Here is a 27,946-nt window from a genome sequence, read left to right as displayed (position 1 = left end):
CTACACTCTTATCTAAATATGTTTCAATGTAAGACGCCTTTCCTGCATGCAAAATTAGCAATTTTCTTCCGACAAATTTCCGGCTCTTTGGTTTTGGCAGAAGCAATTAAGAAGCGCAGCATTCTATTTTAATTTGCCACTTCTATAATTTTTCCACTCCTATAAATTAAAATTTTAGAAAATTGAACCATAGATTTGGTAGAACCAGATTTCAACCAAAAAAAAAAGAAAAGAAAAAACTGGACCATATTGCCTAGATGGACCCGTCGTGGCAATCAATCAATCATAGGCACGTGTCAGGAGGAAATGGTATATGGAAAATTGGTCAACTTTAGTTCATAACGGCTGTAAATGCAACAATTTCCTGGCTAAGTTGATAAATTTGATGTTTACATGATAGCTTTAATGCACGTCTTTGCAAGTTAATTGACTGATATTTTAGGTGCATCAGTGCTTTTAATGCCGCAGCAAGATCGCACACACAAGGCAAAATCTCCCCCCAACCGTTCACACGGCCCTTTTGACTTGTGATGGAGAAGGACGTTATGGCTGTTTTAGTAAATAACAACTAAAGAAGAGAAGCCTACCGAGGAGATGATGGGGATTTCCTTTTTATGCAAGTTTTGGACTTTCTGATCCAATAGCTCATATTGTGCCGTTCCATCTTATAACTCCCTCCGTCCCATTCATTTGGCTATATTTTTTATTTTGAGGTGTCCCGTTCATTTTGTTTTGTTAGAAAAATCAAAACAACTTTTACACTCTCTTTCCAATATAATCCTTCTTTTTATTCATACATTCAAATTTAAAATTTGAATTTAAGGGGGGATAAAATTAGAAAGAGAAGCACAAAAGTTGAAATCACTACTTTTAAAAAGTTGAATTCCCCAAAAATAACCAGATGAATGGGGGGACGGAGGGAGTAATTGATATGATACAATTTGAATCATTGAATCTTTAAGAATAATCCGGAGTTTTGGGTTTTCTATTTCTGTTCGAGTTAATAATATATTGAAGTCAAATCTCATCACTTTTCCGGATAAAAAAAGGGGTTATTCAGTAATGGCGCAAGCAGCTTTCAAAGGCAAAGTGATGCGGGTGTTGAATATGTTGGTGAATTATGGTGGCAATCCATCAAACACAGGAAGTCAGTGGTATAATTTATGGTCCCCCAACCGCTAAACTGATAATCCCTTTTGGGGATATTATGCTTCTTTATTCTCTGTTACCATCGTTGTTTGTGCTTTCAATATCCTCAGCGAACGTCCTCGAATCGATGCCAATCCTCGACACACTATCGACTTGGACCTGTTCGTGTTAATTAATGTAACCCGCAATGCAGGCACGCCAAAGTGCTTCCTCAAACTTTATTTACTCAAAATGATGATTAATTCACTCTTCTTCCTGTAATGTCAGCACTTCCTGTTACAAAAAGCATGCAGATCAGATCAATGGCTCATCGTCATTTCACTCGTCTCCAGCTAAAATGAGTGACAGCCAGGAGTGAAAGGTAGGAGCATGCTGGCCTGGGTTGTCCTTCCTCGCCAATTTTTCAAAAACTGCGGCTTACCCAGCGATCTATCGGGATAAACTTGCGTGAAAGGACCTGACATCGCCTTCAAACAATTTTATTGCGCAAAAATGGTTTAATCTTGTTCCAGCCTATTATTTGAATGATGGAGATTATTTTAAATACGTTTTGTAATATTTGTTTTTTTTTGCAATGCGGTGGTGTGTATGAGATAAAAAAAATAGTTTCAGAATATAAAAAAGGTGATTAAAAAAAAAACATATTTATGATACAAATTAAATAATACTTGAAATCATTTTTGTATTTAAATACACCGACTGTTACGTGAGCCTTTTAGAGTCCCTCTTTTTTTTTCTTTCAAAAAAAATTTCTCTCTAAAGATAATTTGATAAGGTAAAAGTACAGATAATAAGACTCCTCCAATGAATCTTATTTTGGTTAAAGATAGAAATGACTTAAGCGCAAAAATAGAAAAACCCAAACTCCAAAAAGTATCAATTAGAATCATTCTTGTAAAGTAGGAGAGTGGAAGAAATGATGAAAACCATCCAGCAATAGCTAGCCCTGGCGGTGGACGGTAGCAGCTCCCAGCAACCCGCCGCTGTTAAAAAAGAAACCCGGACGGGTTTTGTTGTTTCCGCAAGCCTTCGCAACTGGGGCAACTTGGGTGACAATGCAACAACTACGTGTACGAAAATGAAAGCACGAGAGAGAATGAGAATGGAATTCCGTTGCGATAATTTTAGAAACCTCAAGAGGTTTCTAATAATTTCACTTGCCTCCTCTCAATTTTAAAAAATCTTACATGCGTCCCCTGACGAGTGACGACCCATTGATGACATGAGGTGCGACATAATAACTATTGTATTTTAGTCTTTGGTGATATTAACTAGACAATTTCTCACCTTCAAAGACAAATCCTGTATGTACAACTTTATAAAAAAAGGAATTATTAAACAAGCAAAAATGATTCTCTGTTTGATGCTGCTACACAGTTTCACAAGATTAGAGCTATTTGCCTCTTATCTTGGAATTTCCTTTCTTTCCTAAACTTTATTTCACACTCACTCACCTTTATATATAACAATACCAATTTCCAAATTTTTAATAAAAAACTTGTAACATCCCTATCTATTGACCATCATTAACACATAGGCTACAAAAAGTTCTCTGACTTTATTCACATTTTATTTTTATTTGGTAGATAAGTTTAAAATTCTTTCAATAATTAAATCTTCTAGAATTCGCTCATACTTATTAGTTTAAAATCTTCTCAATGTTTTAAATTTAATTCAGCAGTTACAAAGAATGACCAAACTCTTAAAAGAGAAGAAGAAAAAGAGAATGACCTATTCTAATATAAGAGTCCTATTTGATGTATTTCTGATGATCAGTTCCATTCTCCACTTAAAATTTCATAATTAATTATACCTAGTCAACTCCTACACTATATACAAAACTCATTAATTTAAGCTTATAAATTTATATACTTAATATAATATTTTTGTCGGTTAGCAAATGATCATGTTACTTTAGTTTTTTTTTAAAAAAAAATTGAAGAAAAACTGTTTAATAGTACACTGTAGTCATAATACCAGTAACATCTAAAACTGAAATTAAAATCCAAAATTTGAAAAATCTCAAATCTATATACATAAATAAAAGTAAAAAAATACTGGGCGTCACACCCAAACTTTTGCTTTTGGCCACCAACTTTTAATTCAATTGAAAAATTCTGAAAACAAATTGTTGCAAGATACAAAAAGGCATTCTCGATCCAAAATTCTACTCTCTCTCTCTCTCTCTCTTTTGCAATTTTTTATTATATATTTTTGTTATTTGGGCTGACATGGTGTACAAAAATGCCAAATAAGGGAGGCATGTGAGGTTTTCAAAAGTTGAGAGGAGGCAAGTAAAACTATTAGAAACTTTGGAGGAGTCATCGAAAATTATCCCTCTTCTATCTCCAGCATTCAGTGGTGGTGGGTGCTTTTCTTCCTCTTTGCTGTTGTGACACGTGAGCGAGAGCGGAGCACTTCAAAAGTTGCCGGCTTTTGAAGTGTCTTCGCAGAGTCCATTTATCGAAACACTCATACAAAAAACTGTGAGTTATGAAAGGGAAAAACCTGTCTCGGGGAGTCTGGGGGTCTTTATCTCTTAACAGCAGGGCACCCTGTGGGATTAAGTTCCCACATCGCTTGGGGGGGTTCGGGGGGTTTAGTAGTTAAGTGCTGCGGAGCACTTCAAAAGTTGCCGGCTTTTGAAGTGTCTTCGCAGAGTCCATTTATCGAAATACTCATACAAAAAACTGTGAGTTATGAAAGGGGACACGTGAGCGAGAATCTAAACCCGAAGAGATCTCCCACTTGAAGATTCTTCTTGTTTGGGCTCTACATGCCTGCCTCTAGGGGATTCGAGAGGCCATGAGAAAGTGATGTGAAACAACTCCTTATCGGGCGTTCAAGAATTTGAGAGTTAGGGAGATGGTGCTCTTCTCTATTGTTCATTATTTTTAATCACTACTAACACTCGAAGAGAAAATTTTAAAAATTTTGGTCAAGTCTTCACCTGAATTATTGCCATTCATTCACCTTACTAACTTACTGTGCTTGGTTTGAAGATTATTTGGAATAACTTTTTTTAAAAAAAATATCGTAACATCTTTTTGAATTTTTTTATGCGATATTTGTAAGATAAAAATACGGTTAAAAAATATATCGATAAAAATGCGAGTAAAAACAACTAAAATTCAAACAAAAAATTTTCCCATCACAAAAAGGAATATATTACTCGTGTAAACTTGCTACCTCACAATTTTTGCAAGAGCTCCACAAAAAAAAAAAAGAAAAAATTCAAAATCCCCTTAGGTTAGCATAGGCTAAGGAAACATTTTAAACGTCTCAATTTGCTACAATTTCGAAATTATACCACGCCACGTTGATAAACATGAATTTTCTTCGTCACGTTAGACTGTGGTACAAAAGCACAACCCCAATGGGTTCAGCTTTTGTGGTACTGCTGTCGATGTTAAAAACTAAAACTTAAGCGCGTTGTCGTTGTCAACCACCAGACTTCGGGTCGGTGGCCACCACCTATAGCTTGGTGGGATTTTGCCTCCCATTAAAATGTCACATTTAAGTGATTTACCTCAAAAAATTCAGGCTGATATATTATATACCCGTTTGATCTGGTGATGGTTCAGTCTCCTCTAAATTATTCCTGAATCTCCTTAGATCCGCTCCTCCCTCCTAGTGTGGAATAGATTAGATTATATAATTGTTATCGTTTCTATAAAAAAAAAAAAAAAAAAAGCGCGTTGTCGTTGTCTGTTGAATGAAACTCATAATTGAAAGCAATAGGAGAATGATGATCATCACAGCTGAAAAAGACTTTGATCAAGAATCTGTTGTGAGGGGAGAAGTGTCGAGATACGAGTGGTGGAAACCAATTTTATTGCATATCTCTGGAGTCAACGTTTTTCCAGAGGAGGGGCTTCATAATCATCGCCCTTCCAATAGTATCGGAAATTCCATCTTGGTTTGCCCATCGCGAGGACAAAGAGAGAGTGGGATTTAACTGCTTGGTACGAAGAGTGAAAACCTGAAAAAGCAGCTGAGAGGAATACAAAAGTGAACAGAGATTGTGGAAGCAAAACCGACACATCAAATCCAATGCCTTTTTTTTTTTTGGCTAGGGTAAATAGTTCTCGCTCTCCGCCTCTTGGCACTAGCGAGCACACGTGGATATAGTAGGTTATTTGAGATAATTATTTTTTAAAAAAATATTATGACATATTTTAATGTGATTTATATATATATATAAGATAAAAAGTGATTATAAAATATGTTAATGATGTAATTAAAAAAAAGTGACAAATAATCCACTTTTTAAACACTCCAATTGTATAATTAAATTGTTATTTCAAGAAATTATAAAACAATATTAATGTACTGGCAATTAATGCAGAATGTTTTTATTGTGTCTGTACATAAAAGTTTGTTGGATTATATGGTGTATACGTCAAGAGGGATTTCATTACATGCTTATGCAAATTGTCCAACTCGATATGTTTGAATATCAAATCTTATTTCAAATGCCATTTTACTTGCATTATAAATATGTTTTTTAATTATATTTTTTATATTTTTAATTAATACTTTTTAATCTCATACACAATACATCGTAAAAAAGTATTATAATAATTATTTTTAAAAATGCTGCATTTCAAACAATACCCTATCCAAACAAAACAAAGTGTATGGTCACTTGCGGAACGGAATGCTTGTTGAGTAAGGGAGGGATCGCCTAAGATAATAGTCCTCCGCATCTAAAATAAAAAAAAAAAAAAGGAAAAAGAAAAAAGGTTTCAGCTTTTCACAATGGCAAGTGATGATGATGAATGATACGTGTGTGGTGGTGGTGTGGTGCGGCTCCGGAGTTGGACGCCTGATTCACTCACTTATAGTTCCACCCCCGTCGCATTCAACCTTTACAATTTGAAGGGACCTCTTAAATGCACAGTGACTGGAAAGTGGAGAGTCCGCGTCATGCACTGAGTCACGAGTCCACGCGAATCGATCACCTAATTCGAGGAACGTCCCTTGATCATGGACCCTTTCTTCAAGAAGTTACCGCCCGCAGCCCTTCAGACGAGAGATCAGAGAATAAAGACCCGCAAGAAGATCTTTGGGCAGCAGCAGTAACGCATCCAGAATGCCATATCATATGTTCAAGGAAATACAGGACTTGTTAACCAGCGAAACTAGAATAGCAAAGACTGATGCAGCTGATTCATTCACGAGGATCATTTCCTGATGATGGACGCATTAGCTTAGACAGCGACACTCTATCATCGTCTATTTGTCAATGGATTGGAGCTATACCATGTGAAAGGCCGACAAAACCAAAGAAAGACGCGTAGTTGAACGTTTGAGAGCCAGTTTGAACTGTAGATTATTTCGTAGAAATACTCTCTGTAGTTATAGTAACGTGATGTACGTAAAATATAGAGAGGGGAGGCAAGTCCGAGTGCATGGGAACTGGGACGACGCTTTAACTCCACTAGACTCCCAGTAGGCTTAGCTGAAGTGTCGAGATTTTGTCGTAGCGCATGGGGTAGAATAAGGAGAATAAAGGTGAAACAAGAAGGGTGACCCAGTGAGTCAACTCAGCGATCGAATGACATGAATGCATCATCAATCTCAATTCTCATTTCTCAATTCTCAACTAGCAGAGCAGTAGTAGTAGTAGTACCCGCTCGTGTTCCAAATAACAGACGGACCCGTTTTGACAAGAAAGAAGAAAGTGACGTCAAAGGGAAGAAATGGCCCCCGCCTCTCTCCCAGGTAAGTGGACTTGGCATCTCTCTCTATTCTCTCCCCTCCCCGGTCCTCAGTGCCCATTTCCTTCCCTTCCCTTGTCCTTCTTCTTACACCTCTTCACTCTGTTTCAACCTTTCTTTCATGATTCATTCATCCATCAACTCAGGGAAATTTGGAGACTACTGGGATATTTGGTTTTTTTTTTTCACAATAAAAAGTTTTCTTAGCAAGTACCTGCTTCTTTTTTATAGTACTATATATGTAAGATAAACAGTAGGTAAATTTTACCGACTTAAACAATTGAAAACGAGCTTGAAGGAATAATTAAGGAGCTGCGTACGTAATAATGCTTTGGGACGAGTTATTCAACATCGAGCTTGGCAAGCATGTTGTTATTGTCATTCATCAACAAAAGAATCGCAGGTTTAGGAATCCTTTATCGATTACAAAAAAAAAAAAGGCCGAATATGGACGGAGAAGGAGCAGGGATCAAATCAATTCCCGCATTGTAATGCATATATATCGACACTCGACAGGCGTTCAAAAAGCAGTACAGTACGTACAATGGTTAAAGTTGTTTCAAGAATTAGAAGTCAGGCGCAGGCGCATATATATATATATATATATATATTTTTTTTTTTTTTGAAATTTTAGTTAATCTCAAAATCATGAAGCAACCCCCACAAAGGGTCAGCTTGTAGTTTGTGCTAAGCAAGGTATAATAATATAATACACTCTAAAGAAGCATACGTAGTTGGAACTCAAAAGACACAACATACGTGAGATTTTGTAATTGCACCCGCATCAAGATCAGTTTTAATATGCGGGTTTCTGTTTTTTCACTGATCCCTACAGAGAAATTGGCTGTGCAGGAGGATTACAAGCACCAGAACTGAGATTCGAGAACAAAAATGTCAAAATCCAATCGCTTTTTGCATAGCCTTTTCCTAAATAATGTTGCTCCGAGGGCTCTACTACAACTACAATTAGTGTAGTGCTAGCCTCTAGGCCAGGCCCCCATCTAAGAGACCACACACACGAGAGCACAATCACAGCCCCCACCACCATCACAGCCCCCACTCAGCAGCAGCAGCAGTCACTGCAGTAGTCAGCAGAGAGCAGAGAGCAGTATCTCCACCTCCAAAACATTATATTGTCCGCCCTTTCAACACAAGCACACAACCCCCAAGTTTTTATAAACAATTCAAGGAGTCCCTCTCAATCCAATCCTCTCGATTCTTATATACCCACATAGTACTTAAAAAAAAAAAAAAAGAAGAAGATGTACTCTGTATTTGGCATAGGGTAGTTAGTATTCTGTATTATCATAAAGTAGTCAGTACTTTGTATATTTATTAGACTAATAAGCAAGCAGTGGTATGATCCATCCGACCAAAATTTTATAGTTTCTTAACCAAAAAAAAAAAAAAAACATTTCCCCAACCTTTTTTCAGTTACTCTGGGGGCCGACGTTAGTAGTAATTAATAGTATTTAATTAATTAGTGTTGCTGCTTATTAGGCTAATGCCGACGCCGGTGGACACGGCCAGGCAATGCTTCACAGAAGAAGCGGAGCAAGCTCTGGACGAGGCGGTGGCCGTGGCACGTCGCCGTGGCCACGCCCAAACCACCTCTCTCCATCTTGTCTCGTCTCTCCTCTCACGTCCCTCCTCGGCTCTGCGGGAGGCTTGTTCTCGTACCCGGAACAACGCCTATTCCACTCGCGTTCAATTCAAGGCTTTGGAGCTCTGCCTTGGCGTTTCCTTGGACCGCCTGCCTTCCACCCCCAACCCCGTCCAGGAGCCTCCCATTTCCAACTCTCTCATGGCCGCTATTAAGAGGTCTCAGGCTAACCAGAGAAGGCAGCCTGAGAATTTCCATCTTTATCACCCTCATCAGCAGCAAAACCAGTTGTCTTCTTCTCCGTCCTCCATCACTGTAGTGAAAGTTGAGCTTCGGAACCTGATTCTGTCCATTCTTGACGACCCAGTAGTGAGTAGAGTCTTCGGGGAGTCGGGGTTCAGGAGTTGCGAGATTAAACTAGCTATACTCAGGCCGCTTCATCGTCAGATGTTTCGATACCCCAAATACAAAGGGCCACCCGTGTTTTTGTGTAATTTAGGCGGCGGCGGCGGCGGCGGCGATGATGAGCTGGGGAGTCGAGCTTTTAGCTTTCCGTTTGTGGGTTTTTCTGGGGTTTTAGATGGAGAGGAGGACTGTGTTAGGAGAATTGCGGAAGTCATGGTACCGAGGGATAATATCAAAGGGAGGAGGAATCCTCTGCTTGTTGGCGCATGTGCTTATGACGCTTTGAGGACTTTCTTCGAAACGCTGCAGAGGAGGCGGGGCTCAGGTATTCTTCCTCTGGAGCTATTTGGTGTGGGCGTAGTTTGTCTGGAGAATGAGATTTTGAGGTTCGTCAGTGGCACGTGTGAGGAGAGTTTTTTGAAGTTGAGGTTTCGGGAGGTTGATAAAATGGTGGAAAATTGTGTCGGAGCAGGGGTGGTGGTGAATTTTGGTGATTTAAGGGCAATGGCTAAGGAGGACGCGCCAGTTGATGTTCTGAGGCTTGTGATTAGCGAATTGACGAGGCTGGTGGAGATTCATGGCGACAAAGTATGGTTGATTGGAGCGGCTGCGAGGTACGAGACGTATTCGAAGCTTTTGAATATGTTTCCCTGCGTTGACAAGGATTTGGGCCTGCAGCTTTTGCCTATTACTACTCTGAGACTGTCTACGGCAGAGTCATACCCAAGATCCAGGTAAGCAAGCAACACGTTTGCCCTTTTGGTGTCTTTGTGATCGTTTAACTTTTTTCACTGCTACTTAGTATTAATGTTTGAGGTGTTTTTTGCAACAATTTTTAAATTGAACAGGATTATTATTTATTATATTCTGCATGACTTTCTTTCTTTATATATATATATATATATATATCGCAGTTAAACTGGTTTTCTGCATATGGATGTAGCTTCCGACAAGTACACGAGTGACAGACGAGGATTACTACTTTATCCTGCAATATCCATACATAAATACTACTGTCCATCCTCTTGAAATATATATATATATATGAGACTTGAAATTATAGATCAATGCTCGATTTTCTCTTTTCCCTTCGTTCATTTCTTGCCATGTTGACTTCCCGTTCTATTGCAATGTGAATTGAGAAAGTTTGTGCCTACCTAAAACATAGACGCTGTGCTGTCTCTTTGATGACCGGCTGATGTTCCACAAGTGATACTACCTACTTGTTTGAGAAACGTATTCAGTCAGTCAAATTCTGCACGTAAACTCTACTTTGCTATCCGGGTTGTCGTATTGTTCATTAACCGAAATCATTTTCCCTTAAATTTCTGGTGACTGGACCTGTCTTGTGGATCTCCACTGTATAGCGTCTATCACTGAAGTGCATCCAAAAACATTGTGCAAAGCTTTTTTTTCTTGATGCACTGAGTTGTACTTAGTTGTAAAACTGTACTTTTGCCCAAGAAAACAATTTTATCAGTGTGAAATTCGGCAGTTTCTGGCTGAGATAGGTCTCCTTCGTTTACTGCACACTAATTGATCAACATTTCTTTCTTTCTTTTTTAAACTGGTTTTGAAACATGGAAAATTTACTTTGCTTTACTACTAGTCATGGAGTTTTTTAGTTAAGACATGTCTAAATATCAAGTTTCATAGCGAGGTCACTTTCTATTTTTAATTTCCGAGCTAGTGACGAATTTTTTTTTATCTCAGTCTGCTTCTCCAATTCAAATACTGACAGTAATAAGCTAATGATTCTCACATTGTATACTTGCGATATCCTTTCAGCTTGATGGAGTCTTTTGTTCCGTTTGGTGGTCTCTTTTCTTCGCCTTCTGAGATGAACGTCTCATTACGTAGCTTGGACCATGGTGCATCGTGCTGCCACCTCTGCAATGAGAAGTGTGATGAAGAAGTTAATGTTCTTTCAAATGGAGGGGTCACAACTTCAGTTGCAGAACATTGTCCATCCAATAAACCTTCTTGGTTGCGGATGACTGATTTCACCACACACAGTGGCTTGGACGTTGTGAAGGTGAGCAGTGTTACTGGATCTTGTTTATTTGAAGGTTAATGGTCTAGGATGAAAGTGGAGCAAATAATCAGTTGACGGTGCGGTTTATCCACTGAGTGAATGCCTATTCCTCCAGAGCGAAGGAATAGTCACAATCCACCTAATGGCAAAAGAAAGCACAATTTAATGATTATTTGAGAAGATTTCGTTAATCAGTGATTATAATTGCTTCTATCTTTTAATACCAGCTATCTAATGTCTTCTCACACCTAATTCCGGAATCTGCTGCTAAGTCCTAGCATAACATGGGATTACTTGAGAATATTGTCCTTCATCAGTGATTATAATAGCTTTTAAATTTTAATACCAGCAAGTTAAGGTCTTCTCACACCCAATTCCTAGAATCTGCTTAGTGAGTCCTAGCACTGCACAAGTTTTGTTCATTTGAAAACCAGTCTCCATATCTTCAGTGCAGGCCAAAGATGATAGAGTGTTATCAAGTACTAAAATTGCAGGACCGCACAGGAATTCAGACAGTATGTTTCAGCCTCTTCAGTGTAGCCAACCATCTCCTAAGGCAAGTAGTTGTCAGTTGGGAACTCAATTTACGTCTGTCTTTGGTTATCAAATTCCTGAAGATGGGAAAACGACTGCCAAGGATGACCCCAGCAGCCCTGCAAGTACATCTTCAACTCAAAGTGATAGTAAGAATATAGCTTCATTCATGTCAACGGATGTACAGCATTTTTCTACAACAAAGCTAAGCAGTCCAACAAATGTGAACTTTCTATCCAAATATAGTGCAAGTGAAAGCGCCTCAAAAGTGATAGAGGACAATGGTCACAGTCCTCCTTTCAGTTCTACCAGTTGTACTGCTCAAGACGGCCTCGCTTCTCCAGCCTCTGTTACTTCATTAACTGTAGATCTGAATTTGGGGATCAGCAGCTCTTCTGCAAGCACAGAACTGGAGAAACCTACAAATAGTGGTTGCGTGGATATAGTGCAGAATTGCTCCTCCTCCTTGTCTGCAAATCGTGAGAGCAGAAATATCTGGAGTAACAACACTAGATCTTCATCTTGCTCCCATCCTGATACCACTGGCCAACTTGATGGAGTAGATCATCAGGATCTCTATAGAGCTCTAGCCAAAAGGATTGGTAGGCAAGAAGAAGCTGTAAAAATTATTAGCCACACAATTGCTTGTTGCAAAGCAACCACTGAACGGCACCACAGGGAAAACTGTGGAGATATATGGCTTAATTTTGTTGGACCAGATAGGTTAGCCCAGAAGGAACTTGCCATTGCGCTCTCTGAAATATTGCATGGAAGCAGAGAACACCTAATCCATGTGGACCTAAGTTTCCCAGATGAGATGATCCATGCAAATGCTACCATTGATCTACAGGTGTGGAGTGATCTTACTGTTGTTTACCGTGGAAAAAACGTTGTTGATTATATTGCTGGGAAACTATTCAAGAAACCTTTTTCTGTTTTGCTACTTGAAAATGTTGACAAAGCTGATTTGCTTGTTCAAAGTAGCTTGTCCAAAGCCCTGAAAACTGGTAGGTTCTCAGACTCGCATGGAAGAGAATTTGGCATTGGCAATGCCATATTTTTGACAACCTCAGAGTCTGCGGATGGTGATAAAACCATATATGCTGGAAAAGCTGGCTATTTCGAGGAAGACATGTCAAAAATGAAGGGATTGCCTATCCAAATGTTGATTGGATTTGATCTTGGTGACTATGAGACGAGCCACAACACAGATATGTTGGATAGAACCAGTAAAGGCAGTTCTAACCGGATCTTCATGAACAAAAGAAAGCTTATTGGTAATACAGACATTGTAGAACGACAGGGCAGTTTGGAGATGGCAAAGAGAGCCCATAGGGCTTCAAATACACAACATTTAGATTTGAACGTTCCTGCCGAAGAGGGTGAAATATGCGACGGTTCCATTGGTATCTCAGGCAGTGACTCAATTCCAGAAAGCTCCACAACATGGCTGGAAGATTTCTTGGGACAAGTAGATGCAGTTGTGGATTTTAAGGCATTTGATTTTGACGCAGTTGCTCAGAAAATACTCGAGGACATAAGCGAGTGCTTTCAGAAAGTTGTTCACTCAGAATGTTCTCTGGAGATTGATTCCAGAGTGATGATGCAGATGGTTGCAGCTGCATGCTTAGGGGACAAGAGGAAAGTGGAGGATTGGGTCCAACGCGTTCTTGGCCAAGGATTTGAAGAAGCTCAGGAGAAGTATAGCCTAACTGCTCGTTCCACTGTAAAACTTGTTCTCCGCGAAGGTGTTTTTCCCGAAGAACGAACGCCAGCAGAATTCCTTCCTTCTACAATCATATTGAACTGATTTGTGCATTATATTTCGTGGTGAATAAGCATTTAAAATCTGAAGCCTTAGCGTCTAGGACACCTGATTTGGCCTTATCATCAATCGATCGCATAACTGTTATGGCGGGGATATGTGCAGGTTTCGATTGACCAGTGATCCGTGCTTCAGATCGCCTGTGTAATATGTTTTATGTAAATTGAGCTTAGTTTGTAGTGTAAAAAGTTTACAAGCATGAATGGTAGCAGAGTACTTAATAAGATCTCATCTTTTTGCTGATGCTTAAATTGTAGTGGTTTTTGTAGATAATCAGGAAAGAGGAATACTAAAGAGAAAATAAATAAAAAAAGGAGTAATCTGCTTTTGCGCAAAGAAATGAAAAATATGTAATATGTCGAAAATGAAAGCAGTAATTTTGTTTAAGCATTGAACTCATCCTCGCTTGTGAGTTGCGACACTTGACAAATGGTACTCCACTTAAAAAGATATATCCACCAAAAGAAAAAAAAAAAACACTACTTAATTGATGATCAATTTCCTATTAATTTCTCTGGTGTTCACTGTACAGGTGATCTTCTTTATGTAGTTTTTGAGTGACAAGGAAAACCTATATGTTAAACACACGAGAATTGAGAATTGAGATGACTGCTAAAATATTATTGCTTTGTTTGGATTAGCTGTTTTTGGAGGGTGTTTTTAAAATATTTTACTATAACTGTGTATATAAAAAAAAATTATTGTAGATGCTTTTCATGATGCCTTTGAGATATATTCTGGAGTATTTTTAAAGTTTAAAATTTTTTATAATATTTTTTAAAAATTACTACCACCACCTACCACTATTACCATTCTCTCCCTTCTCCTGCCCATCCTTCTTCCTCCTCCCTTTTTTTCGTCCCCTCGTCCCTTCCCCTTTCTCTGCCATTTCTCACCCTTCCTCTTCCACTCCCCTCCGCCCTCCGAAAAGGAGAAGGGAAGCGGAAGGGAGGAGGGAATGAAGAAGTGAGAGGGAAAGAAGAGGAGAAAGAAGGGGATGATAGCAGTCGCGGGTAGTGATAATAGATGGAAGAACAAAATGATGTAGATTTTAGTTTTGATATATTGTATAAATGTGGTGTTTTTGAAATTATTTATATTTATATATTAATGTGGTATTGCATATGAAAAACTTGTTTTTCAAAATATAAGGAATCCATACAGAGCATCTATATCTATTTGTATTGCAGAGAGGGTTTTTAAAATAGTTAAATCAGAATGCTTCTAACTTCTTATTCTTTTTTCTTTATAGAATTTTGAATATGTAAATATGCAATTGTTATATCTTTTTTATATTTTTTTTTAGTAGTTAGGGTTTTATAAGATATTACTAGTTTTTCATTTGCATTTTTAAATGTCAACACTTGCAACCATTGTGATCAATCTTAAGTTTTATAAGCTTTCCATATTGTGAGAGGTAAAGTTAAATATATGGTAAAAATGTTAAATCAAATTGCAGGTTATGATTTTCTATTTTCTTTTGCTTCAAAATTTATCTTTTCAAATTTATTTTGAAAGTACAAATATAAGTATATTTTAAAATTGTAAAACCAAATTGCAAGTTATGGAATTTTTTTTTGCTTCAAATTTTAAATCTTCAATTTGGAGGTTGAATGTAGATTCAATGACAATACTTCTCCTTTGAAAACTTGAAATCATACAATTCAAATTAATATGAAAAATAAGTAAATTTAGTGTTTTTACTATCAAATTCACTTTATCGTAGTGTAATATAAACATATGTTAAGTTATATTTTGAATAAATAATAGAGAAATATTGGGTGTCAAAGATTGAAAGCTGGAGGCTAACTATATGTAAAAAAAAGGAACAGTAAGAAGTTAAAGAGTGGTGGAAAAGGACAAAAAAAAAAGATGAACTAATACGAAATTGGATGAAAAGAGGAGAGAAAAAAAAGGGAACCATGGGGACATGATAGGAAGGATGGTATTTGTAGTAAGAGATCTGAAAGTCATAGAAAACAAAAGATAATCAATCAGAAAGTCAGAGAGGATGGAAAAAGGTGATAGTTTTTAATAATTTTAAAAACTTTGAAAACATATCTTACAAAGATTTTTTTAATTTATATTAAAGTTTATGAAGAACACTATTTTAAAGGCACTCAACAATTTTAGGATTACAAAATGGGAGAAAAAAATTTCTAAAATTGAGGAAAATGAATTGGTTTAAATTTATATTTTTAATATTAAAAATTTTGATATATGAGTATAATATGATATATTGATAAATAGGTTTACAATTACTCTAACATGTAAATCATTATAAATTAAATTATTTTACTCAAATTGTTATCATATATTGACAGACAACTGGTAAACAAATTTTGGTTTCAACTTATTTAAGATAATAAAATTAAGAAATTCATTTTGTATTTACAAAATAAACTTTTTTTAACATGTTAAGTATACACTTCTTTGAATTGTTTTGCCTTTTTTATATACTTTATCCTATATTATAACATATATAAGTATATGTTATTGTTTTGAATTGAAATATAAATTTGTGTATATAGCACGAGTAAGAATCTATATCTATATGTATTCAAGAAGGGATTTTTAGTAGAAACTCTCTCAATGGCTTCTAAACTTCTCATTCTTTTTTCTAGATTTTTATATTTATTTTAATACATAAAAAGTAGTGGGTTATAACCCGTCTTATCACTAATCAAATTTAAATTTAAAATATTCTCATTATCTCTTAACTCATCCTACAACTACTCCTACAAATTCTCTAATCATCATCCCATGTTTCCCCCTACACTAGTGTGAATACCCGTGCTACGCACGATGTTGACATTATTGAAAAAAATAAAAATAAAAGGGTGAATTAAAAAAGGTTAAAAAATTATATCAACACAATTAAAATATAATATCTGTCTAACAATTGTTTGAAATATGATAGAATGTGCATTAAAAATTATAATAGTTTAAAATATGATAGAATGTGCATAATATCTGTACCAACACAATATTCAAAAATTACCTTTTTTCAGAAGATAAATCCTGAAAAAATAATAAAAATTAATATTAGAAAATGAATTATTTATGAATAAAAATGAATGTAATTAAATGTTGTTAAAATGAAATACTTACAAATATTATGCATTCGATTTGATTTTCTTGCATGAAGGTAGGGGTGTGCATCGAATTCGAAATCGGTAATTCGAAAGTTTAAATTTGAAATTTTTCAAAATTTTGGTATTTCGAATTCGGTAAATTCCGATTTCACCGAATTAAGAAAAATTTATATATTATTATATAATATAAAATTTATAATATTATATTATATTATATAAATTTTATATAATATTATATAATATAAATTTTATATTACATGTATAAAAAATATAGTTATATATTAAAAACAAATTTGAAATTGAAATCGAAATTCGAATTTCGATTTGAAAAACTCCATTACCGAATTCGAACCAAATTCAAAATATATGAATTCGGAAAACCCGAATTCGATTCCGGTTTATCGATTTCGAAAATTCTGAATTCAATTCGAATTCGGTCGGTAAATCAAAATTTTTCGATTTTGTATACCCCTACATGAAGGTGTGAAGACTCTTCACACCAATCAAATTTTAGTACGAAAGTCAAAATTGTTGATTTAATTAATTCTGTTGAATTTTGTGGAATGTGTACTACAAATGAAAATGCACGATGTTTGCATGAATTGATTCGTTGGTTGTACAACCTATCGCCATTGTCCTGAAAATTAAGTACGTGCGAAATTTAAAATTAGTATATATTTTTTACATAGTTTATAAATAGCATTAGAAAAAATAAACATATATCAAAAAATTCTACATTCTTTTGTAATTTTCTGAGATAAGAAGTATCATAATCAAATACGAATCGTGCATGTCTGTTCTGTAGATTAAGATGCATGTTACTACTGGAATCTTTGATTTGCGTGTTAACATTATACCTGTTTGACAAATAAAATATTATATACAATACAAAAAAATTTGTTGAAATTAAAGGTACATGAAATTAATGACCTAACAACAGTGTCGATTGCATCATTACAATGCGTACATACTGTTTTTGAAAAATGACCTTCACATTGTTGTCCACAATTTTTGCATAGCTCCTAGAACATGTTTTCTCTGTTAATACTCTGAATGTAAGTAAGTATTCGAAAATTTTTAATCTAATAAGAATTAAAGAAAGTATAGATTATGATTATAAATTTAAAAAATTTGTGCAGTGATAAAATTAAATAGAGTAAGTTTACCGTATGCATGATTGTATATTCGGATATCCATATTCTCTTTAAATTTGCTATCAGCAATGCTTGTGATGTTGTAAAATTGCTTGATCTCAACAACGTAACTAACTTTTCAGTACATGTATTATTTTCAAACCTACAATTTTTTGAAATACATGTTGATAAGAGTATGATACAACATTAAAAGTTTGATGTAGTGTTACTGATGGAACTCATTAACTGCGCAGATATCGAGCAAAATTTAAATTATAATTGATATACAATTTGCTAGCTCCAATTGTACAAAGTAATGGTCCTACATAGTATGGTTATATTCGCTAAAAAAATTATTCAAATTGTATAGAGTATAAGTAAAAGTATTTGATTTACCTCTGAAATTTCGTACGCAAATATCACATGCTAGTAAAATATTAATTTTTATAGCAGACTGATATTATAAAATTTGTAGTATATTCAATAACTTGATACTCAAATCACCGATGATGCAAAATTTGCCTAAATAAGTTTTACAGTGTCCTAACTCTTTGCAAAAAAAAAAAAAAAAGGCTAAATAGTCCTAATTGGCATCGCAAGTTACGGCAATGTGCCAGTGGCATCTAGACCTAATTGTTTTTTTGTCAAAATTTGGTCCTAATTGGTTTTGCTATTTCTTGATCATGTTGTATGCTTCCGAATTAAAATTGTATTAAAATAGTATGTGAATGAGCATTTGTCTTTAATGAAGGAATAAAAAGGATTTAAAACATAAATAACAAACACAAACGATTTATGAAGTTGATTATAAGAAAGTTTTAAATTTTAAATTTGATTGGCAATAGGGTTGGTTATAACCCACTATTTTTTATGTATTAAAATAAATACAAAAATCTAGAAAAAAAAATGAGAAGTTTGGAAGTCATTGAGAGGGTCTCTGCTAAAAATCTCTTCTGCAATACATATAGATATAGATTTCCTTACATGTTTCCCACTCCAATTAAGAGTCCACTCCAACTATCTCTTAAATCATCCTACAAACATTTCTATAAATCCGTTAATCATCATCCCACATTTCCCCCCATATTTCCTCCCACGTTTCTCATTTCAATTAAGAGTCCATTCCAACTATCTCTTAATTCATCTTACAACCACTCTTAGAAATCCTCTAATCATCATTTTGTTAATACAGTTTGACAGTAGCTTGATTCGTATTGTGGGATAAATTTGCTAATGATGATGGTGAACGGTTATATCAGTCTGTTACAAAAAATATTATTTTACTAGCATGTGGTATTTGCGTACGAAATTTCAGAGGTAAATCAATTGCTTTTAGTTATATTCTATATATTTTGAATAGCTTTTGAGCGATCATAACCATACTATGCAGGACCATCACTGTATATAATTGGATCTAACAAATTGTATATTAATCACAATTTAAATTTTGTTCGATACCTGCGCAGTTGGTGAGTTTCTCAATAATACTATATCAAACTATTAATATTATTTCGTACTCTTATTGACATGCATTTCAAAAAAATTGCAGGTTTAAAAATAATACATGTGCCCGCACGTTAGTTACGTGGCTGAGATTTAGCAATTTCATAACACCACAAGCACTGTTGATAGCAAATTCAAAGAGAATATGGAAATCTGAATGTACAATCATACCTACGGTAAGCTTATTCTATTTTAATTAATTACTGAACGAATTTTTTCAATTTATAATCATAACCTATATCTTCTTTCATTCGTATTAGGTTAAATATTTTCGAATACTTGCTTACATTCAGAGTATTAACATAAAAAATATGCTCTACGAGCTATGCAAAAATTGTGGACAACTATATGAAGGTCATTTTTCAAAGACAGTGTGTATGCAAAAATAACGTGGTTGACACAGTTATTAGGTAATTAATTTCATGTATATTTAACTTCAATATATTTTTCTATATTGCATATAATATTTTATTTGTCAAACAGGTACAATGTTAACATACAAATCAAAGATTCAAATGGTAACATACATTTTAATCTACAAGACAGACATATACGATTTGTATTTGGTTGTGATGTTTCTTATCTCAGAGAATTACAAAGAAAGGTAGAATTTATTAATATATATTTATTTTTTATAATACTATTTATAAATTATGTAAAAAAAACACTAATTTTGTACGTTCTTAATTATCAGGAAAATGGTGATAGGTTGTTCGGCCAACAAATTAATTCATGCAAAGATCGTACATTTTCATTTGTAGTACGCACTCTACAAAATTCAACAAAGTTAATTAAATCACCAATTTTGGCATTCGTACTAAAAGTGGATTGGTGTGAAGAGCGTTCGCACCTTCAAGTAAGATTATCAAATCGAATACTAAGTATTTGTAAGTATTTCATTTTAACAACATTCAATTACATTCATTTGTAGAAATATATCATTCTATTTTTTAATATAAATTTTAATTTTTTTTAGGATCCATTTTTCGAAAAAAGACAGTTTTTAAATGATATACACATTCTATTATATTTTAAACTATTATTAAATAGATATTACATTTTAATTTTGTTGGTACAATTTTTTTTATCTTTATTTGTTTATTATTTTATTTTTATTTTTTTCAATAATATTAGTACCGTGTGTAGCACGTGTAATCACACTAGTGCTAATGTAATAAGGAAACCGGAGCATGTAATAATCTACTATCGTCTAATCTAGAAACAAAGGAAACCGGGGGAAAAAAGGGGAAAAAAAAAGGGACAGATTTTCTAAGTACAAGTAAGAAGTCTCTGTAGCCCCCACTAGCTGACATCAGATATATTGACAAATTTGGCAACCGAAAACGACAAAATAGAACTCCTCCTCCCCCGGCAGTGGCACGTCTCCCAAATCCCCAACTCGAGCCAAAAAGCCCCGGTCTCCGGCCAAAATCTTCCCCAAGCCCCCCAGCACCCAAAAAAAAAAAAAGAGAGGAAAAAAGCTTCATCCATCCATGTATCCGTGCTGCTGGTTGCCTGCCTGAATTCGTAAACCGTACTCCTGAACGGTCTATGCATCTCTATCCCCAGAAAACAACACGAAATCAGTCAAAGTATGTATTGTACAATACCTACCCACCCGCCGAAACTTGCCCCATAGCTTTCCTTTCTACTCCATCCATCAGCCCCATTTGTCATTTGTGTAGCGTAAGAAGCTATAGCCTGTAGCAAACCGGACCCAGTGACCCACATCAGATCCTATCATTCTAACCCTCAAAGGATTCAAGTCAACCCGACTGGACTCCCTTACTCAATCGGTGCCGCTCTTTCTCACCCACTACTACTGCTCTGCTCTGCTGCTGCTCTCTTTTCCCCTGATTTCTCATTTCTTTTCTTTTTTCAGACAGAATTTAATTCAGCCAAGCTACTCACAAGATACGAACACAACAATGGCTGCCACCCATTCCAATCCCCGAACTGTTGAAGAGATTTTCAAGGACTTCTCCGCTCGTCGTAACGCGGTCATCCGTGCCCTCACCACTGGTCCCTTTACACTACTATCTCCTTTATATATCATTCATACCCGTATATGTTTAGGAAATTGTTCTACGTGTGTTGGACTTGTTAATTTTTCTAATCTTTTCTTCTTCCTTTTTTCCCTCACGCAGATGTTGACCAATTTTACTCCGACTGCGATCCCGGTGAGCAACCATTTTCTTCATTGTGTTTGTGGGTTCTTTATTTGTATTATGAATTATACTTTTGTTTCTAAAATGTAAAATTTTTGTGCCCTTTTCTCAGAGAAAGAGAATTTATGTTTGTATGGATACCCCAACGACAGCTGGGAGGTAGCATTACCGGCGGAGGAAGTCCCACCGGAGGTGCCCGAGCCGGCATTGGGGATCAATTTCGCCAGGGATGGTATGCAACGCAGAGACTGGTTGTCTTTGGTGGCCATGCACACTGATACTTGGCTGCTCTCTGTTGCTTTCTACTTTGGTGCTCGTCTTAATCGGAACGAAAGGTAGTATTGGTACATTGCATTCCCTATCATGCTAGTACTAAGTTATGCTTGGAGCCGCTTCTGTTCTGATGCTCAACGCTGTTTTTCCCCCTTCTCCTATTCAGTCCCTGATGTGTGTCACATTATATCTAACGCTTGTCCTTGTATTTGCCTTCCGTGAGAGCTCAAAATTTATAGTTGGAGGTGACTTGAACATGGATCTCAATGCTCTACTTAGAATTTAGGCGACGGAAGATGGTGGGGATCGGATAATGGATATGAATTGCATTTGCAGATTGGTCCTTGCAAAATATTTCTATTTCTGTCCATACAAATATTACGCATATTGGTACTTTAAATTTCTTAGTAATCCTCCCAGTAGCATCTTTTGGTGAGCTTGAACCTGCAGTTCACACTTTCTTTGTGAAAGAAACGAGTAAAAACACATAAAGGATGCTAATTTTCTGGTCTTAAAAAGTTTAAGACCTGAAAATTGGTGTGTTGAGTTTCGCCCTTTAATTATGTTAAGAAAGGTTAAAGATTTCTGGTCTGCATTGTTAGGAAATTGTTTGGTACTTGTGCTATTGTAATAAAAAGATACCATGTTACCTACATGATATGATGTATAAAGCTTCCAAATTCCTTCCTTCAAGTAGGTTAAGGGTCTTGGTACCTATCTACAACTTAATTGTTGACAAACTGGCTGGTTGGACCTAATTTTGGTTTAAGACACTTTGTTAGGCCTGGAGATATTTCTATGAAAGATAGATAGGATAGAGAAAGTAAACTTGGGCAAAAGCTAGAGGATCAAATTTGAGAAATAAGAATTCCGGAAGTGTGTCTATTGGCATGTGGATACTTGGACGTTCTTTTCTGGTGGCCTTGGAGAAGTGATTACTATTATTCAAGAGAATTTGTATAGTTTATGTATATGTATGTAGAGAAGAAAGTTTTAGTTCCTTTTTTTTTTGGGTTGGGGGTTGGGGAGGAGCATCTTATGTTAGATGCATAGATTACCAGTTATGCGGAGGATTAAGATTGTATTTGGGATTGCGTTGCTTTTGCTAGTAAAGTACTTTTGGTTGATAGAAGCATTTTTAAGATGTTAGCATTCAACCCATCCCAACTCGGTGGGGGGAGTTTAGTTTGGCAGAAATTTCAAGAAATTGAAGATATATGACAGTTTAGTCTTCATGAGACTGAATCGATCAAGAGATGGTCACAAAGTATACACCCAGCATTCAACTCCTCCCAATTCGCAGGTGTTAGTTTAGTTTGGCAGAAATTTCAAGAAACTGAAGATATATGACAGATTAGTTTCAGAAATTTCAAAAAATGATGATATATAATAGTTTAAAATTGAGAGGGAGAAAATAATGCTCTGCTGATGTTTGTACAATTGCAGATTAGTTAATTAGTGCTTTTGATCCTTTCCTTTCCATGTTGGTAAAGTGGAGAGATTTTAATTTGATCAATCAACTTACATCACCTTATAATCGCTTAATCAAATTCCCTATGTAAGTTCATGACGGTTTTGGTGTACTTCCGGTTGGGAAACGTGGTAACAACCAAATACTATCTGATATGTTCACTGACTATCTGATATGTTGATTAAAATTTGGTTATTATTTTGTTAAGAAAGAGCCATTTTGGATGATTACATAGGGATCAAATGGTGGAGCTTACAGGTAAATCTGAGCTCTCGGTGCTGGTCTGTTGGGCAAAATAGCTAATTTTGACTGTGCTTGGATGGCTTTTGAAATTCTGCTGGTAAATTGCAGTTACAATATTTCGTGGTCAATTTGTCTCTATGTTTCAATGTGTTGCTGCCACTTTTTAGTTTCTTGTTCCTTAACAAGCAAAGGCATACAATATCGTTTGGAGCACCACCAATAAAAGTAGCTTCATTATGCTCAACAGGAAGCGTCTCTTTAGCTTGATGAATGATCTCCCGACTGTCTTTGAAGTCATAACAGAGAGGAAGCTGTTAAAGGACAAGCATGGTGTTGATAGTGGGAGTAAATCTAGGAGCGGCACAAAGGTGAAAGTATCTTACTTCTTTTTTATTTGTTCTCTCTTCTTTCTTTGTTCCCTTCAATCTTGTAGCCGACACTTTGATACAGAGATCAAGTGATGAGCATGCAAAAGGAAATCCAAGGCTACAGGATGGAAGTTATGTGGAGGAGGATGAAGATGAACATGGTGAAACTCTTTGTGGAAGCTGTGGAGGAAATTACAATGCTGATGAGTTCTGGATTTGCTGTGATATCTGCGAGAGGTGGTTCCATGGGAAATGTGTAAAGATTACACCTGCTAAAGCAGAACATATAAAGCAGTATAAGTGCCCGTCTTGCGGCACCAAAAAGGGTAGGCCATAGCAACTAGATGAAAATGCTTTAGGAGGATGCAACTTGATGCTTAGGTGAGCATGTTATGAAATATTAGCTTTTTACTGTTGGGATTGTGTTTCTATATTGTCGCTGTTCTTGCTCCAATCCTATTTATCTTCGCATTTTTTGTCATTATGTATATATTGTTATTTCCGTTGTGATTCCCTATACCATATAATCTAACACATGCTCCTTTAAAGGCTACAAAAATGCTATCTTGTAATTGCAATTTCTAGTTCATCTGTACATTCTTAGATGTTGTATAACTTAACGAATGCATGATGTTATATAACTTAATCAATGGCATTCTTATTACAATAAAAAAAACTGTTGGTTGGTACGTCCTTTCATGAGAAATCTGTTCTAGTTGATGTGTGTGAATTGTGTTTGTTGGTAGCAAGATGGATATCTTGAATATGTAAAACAATGTAACTTCCATTTTTTCCCTCTTTTCAGGTGATAGGCAACGATTACATGCAGTTGGGATGTGGACCAGTTACTAGAGCGGCAGTGAAGAAGCACTGGATGCTGTTGATATGACTTAGAAGTTGATGCAGCATCTAAATGCTTTTAAGCTGCTGACTCTTTAAAAGTATCAGAAGAAACTTGTGGTTAGCGCTTATGTTTCTTCTTGGTGAATGAGATATTTTCAGTTAGTAATTAAGGATCAACGTCCATATTTGTTTATGTTAGTATTATGCATAAGCAGTGTATTGCATCTAAAGAGATAGAAGTAAGTTAACATAGATTTCAGATTACATAAGTACTTTCTACCATGCCAATGTATTTCTACCTATCCCATGAAAATCTGCGGCAGATCCGTTCATATTTGACTGGTCTGGTATTCCTTTTTGTCCAACCTAGACTGGGAAGTTCAAGGCTGAAGGCGGATGAAGTTAAGGTCTTCTTCAATGCTTGTCAAAGTAGTTTGGTTGTCTTTTTTGTTGATCTTCGAACTGAAGAGAATATTGCAAAAGGAGCTGTTCTGTTGGTTTATTTAATTGATGTTCTGTTGGTGACCTAACCTTTGATGTAATGGTTAAATCGGAAATGTCAGATTACTGCATTAGTTCCTTACACGCTAGGGAATGTCTAAGATGCCCCGTGTCTCATGTTTCAAACTTCAGAAGGAATATATAGCGCCCCCTTTTGCAAGATCCCCTTTAATATCGGTGCATTTGTAATAGTTATAAATTAGTGGTTAAACCTTGGTTGAACTAGGTTCAGTCGGAACCTAAAACCAATTTTATGTCATTAAAAAATTATCATAATCTTGCATCGGTATTTCAATTAGGGTTTCAGTAAAACATTTTGATTCTCTCGTGACAAGAAGACAGTGGTGTATCGACCACTGGTGTTTGTGAGAGTAAAATTTGGCATCAGATGTAGGCCAAATAGGGAAAGTTCCTCTTCTGGTGGTATCTGTTTATCATATATTGACCGCACTTTCCTGGCTTTTTTTTTTTGGGTAAGTGGGAGATCTTGAACTCAAAATCTCCTAATCACAATTCCTTCCCCCTTGCAATCCATTCCACCCTCCCCTTCCCCACTTTCCTGGCTTACAGCAGTTTGTATCCTTCGTGTGTTAGCGTACAGGCTTGGTGGACGGCCTTGTAAATTCTAGTGGCTATGGGCATTTGAGCAATATTAGCCATTAGTACTATTTAAGCTGTTCAAGTTCTTCTCGCTCCTGGAGCTTGGATGTGGAGTGGAGTGGAGAGGAGAGGAGAGGCCCCATTTGCCTTGCTCGGTTCCTGATTTTTTATTTTATTTTATTTTATTTTTCCTTTTGGGGCAGGATAATTTTTTGTGTCCTGCCTGCGCCGGTTCTGGTGTGCTGCTACTACTCCCTCCCTTTTTTTTATAATTGACGTTTAAGGTTTTGCACACTAATTAAGAAAATTTTTTCATTACTTAAATCTGTACACTACTTTCCTTTTGTACTCTCATTAATTATCCAATTCACTCATATTTTTTCTCACTAGAGTATTAAATGGTGCTGTTTTACTAGGCCAAAAGTAATGCAAACTAATTCCCATCAAATTAGGAGTAGTAATTAAGAACTCTTTATTGAAAAAGAGAAATAAAATGGTAAAATTGTGAAAAAATAATTAATACTGTATGGAAATAATAAAACGACAGATAAAAATATACTAGAGGAAATTTCTTAAACGTTAATTATAAAAAAAGGGATGGAGTATTTCCTTTTCCCTTCAAAAATTCCTGCAAGCTCAGTGGTTGACGGATCATCCGGTCCGAGATTGCCACTTGCGCTAAATAATTAACAGTGACACATATTATTATCATCAGTCACGTCCAAGGCTCACCAAACATATGACAAGATCTTCATTGATTTCTGTTTCTAATAAGGCATCCCATGTAACGAAATTATTATATTCCATGGGACTTGAGATCATGTATGCTTTGATCTTAACAATTTTAACTTGAAGATAATTTCAGACAACCTTGTGAAAAGCAAATTTTATATAATATTGTCAAGTGTGAAGTATTAAGTCAGCAAGTAGCATTTTATTCACCTAGCCTTTACCTAATACAAAATTTTTTTTTTTTTTTTTAAATAAAAATCAGGCTTCAAACTCAGGACGGATATTGACACGTGTTGCCACCTCAACAAACAAACGACTCAAGAATACCATAATCCAGAGACGACAAAAATAATGACTCAAAGCGTTGTACTTTTGTTGAACAAAACTAAAACTTGACTTGGACAGGCTAGCTTTGGATACTCTAAAAAAATTGTAAAGAGAATCTAGGAATAGGTTTAGTGACACCTGAGTGATTAATTATGTATGCGCGTTCTCTGACTACAGTTCCTGAACCCGAAAAAAAAAAAGGAAGCAAGCAGCAACTTTTGTACCAAAAAGAAATAAAATAGTAACAAAATGCTGATGTCCAATATGCATGTGGGTTTTTTTTTCTTTTTTCTTGATAATATGCTTAAAAAATCGTTAGCGGTTGAAACTGCTGACTTCAACTAATTACTGAGACATTTTATGATTGTTATGTAGTATCTATTATTTGATAGTTAGAAAAAAAAATAAAAAGAAAAGAAAAAGGACACAATCACAGAGGAAGACATCAGCAGCGCAAATTATAGATGAAGTATTGTCAACATAAGCTTTAAGGAAATAGAGGATGACTCATTATATATATACACATAGCAGTGTCTTTTAGTAATAATTTACCCTCACGCACTCCTAGATTATCAAGGAAATGTATCCTCCCTTTTCTCTCCTTCTACGAATCTATATCAGTTTTTAACTTCAAAATGGCCAACAATTTTTCTAAAGTTTATTGAATAAATCTTATATACACTGACAATGTATACATTATCATGGTTAGAAACACGACACATCTGCAAAATTTGAGTTTTAAATTCAAATTCATTATGTGTCATACATCCTTTTCTCTTCTGATAAAAGTGTATACACTATATGAGTGTCTGAAAGATTAATCCAAGTTTATCACGCTAACTTTATGCTAACATGGAGAGCTCCATTATTCCCATTGTTACATGGTAGGACTTGGACGAATGATTGATCAGACAGGGCTGAACATTAAAATTGTTCAGTGGGACTGCAACCTTTCAATTCCGCCGGTTTGAAAATTTGCAAAATAGAGTTGGCAATAATGATGGTGGCAGCGGCACCGTACGAAAAGATTAGTTAATTCGACTATAGATTATTAAGCAAAAGATTAAAAAAGAAACCAATCAGAAATCGTAGAGGCAGAGGTCCATAGTTTTCCAACTCAAGTCCGAATCTAAAGAAGTTGTACTGACTACTGAGTACTGAGTGAGTGGTAGTATCCAAATACTTAATTATATATAACGAGGGAGCATGGCAGCCTAAATGTTTATTTTAGTGTTAGGTTCGTGCTGAATTGTTAAACGTGTCTCGATCGCAATTTATTTCCTTAATCAACGCTGTAAAGGGGAAACATTCGCTTATCTATCTAACCACATACTATAATGATAACAAGTACACATGCAATGATAAATAGAATTCACGGATGCATTGGACCGCATCCAACAACAGATAAAAGGAGC

At 35.7% G+C, this 27,946-nt stretch overlaps 2 protein-coding genes across 4 annotated transcripts; both read left to right on the top strand.

Annotated features, from left to right (window-relative positions):
- The first annotated feature begins 7,628 nt into the window (after positions 1 to 7,628).
- On the top strand, positions 7,629 to 13,517 carry LOC113725380 (protein SMAX1-LIKE 8-like). The gene is made up of 3 exons (XM_072073816.1): positions 7,629 to 9,614; positions 10,669 to 10,915; positions 11,370 to 13,517. Exons 1-3 carry the CDS (start codon positions 8,377 to 8,379, stop codon positions 13,257 to 13,259), a joined length of 3,375 nt encoding a protein of 1,124 aa, XP_071929917.1. The 5' UTR covers positions 7,629 to 8,376; the 3' UTR covers positions 13,260 to 13,517.
- A 6,843-nt stretch (positions 13,518 to 20,360) lies between these two features.
- On the top strand, positions 20,361 to 24,901 carry LOC113725381 (PHD finger protein ALFIN-LIKE 2). 3 transcript variants are annotated; one of them, XR_011838836.1, is made up of 8 exons: positions 20,363 to 20,801; positions 20,888 to 21,027; positions 21,153 to 21,185; positions 21,286 to 21,508; positions 23,408 to 23,528; positions 23,611 to 23,909; positions 24,334 to 24,488; positions 24,742 to 24,901. XR_011838836.1 is itself a non-coding variant. In XM_027248525.2 (7 exons), the coding sequence occupies exons 2-6, from the start codon at positions 20,934 to 20,936 to the stop codon at positions 23,863 to 23,865; spliced, it is 726 nt and encodes a 241-aa protein (XP_027104326.1). In that variant the 5' UTR covers positions 20,361 to 20,801; positions 20,892 to 20,933; the 3' UTR covers positions 23,866 to 23,909; positions 24,334 to 24,901. The 3 variants fall into 3 exon arrangements, 2 of the variants coding, with proteins under 2 accessions (XP_027104326.1, XP_027104325.1); XM_027248525.2 differs by having other exon boundaries at positions 20,361 to 20,801; positions 20,892 to 21,027; positions 24,334 to 24,901; XM_027248524.2 differs by having other exon boundaries at positions 24,334 to 24,901.
- The last annotated feature ends 3,045 nt before the right edge of the window (positions 24,902 to 27,946 follow it).

Source organism: Coffea arabica, chromosome 2c, assembly GCF_036785885.1.
Source record: "Coffea arabica cultivar ET-39 chromosome 2c, Coffea Arabica ET-39 HiFi, whole genome shotgun sequence".
Lineage (NCBI taxonomy): Eukaryota > Viridiplantae > Streptophyta > Magnoliopsida > Gentianales > Rubiaceae > Coffea > Coffea arabica.
Note: the sequence above shows the minus strand (reverse complement) of the source record. Positions and strands in the feature narration are given on the sequence as shown.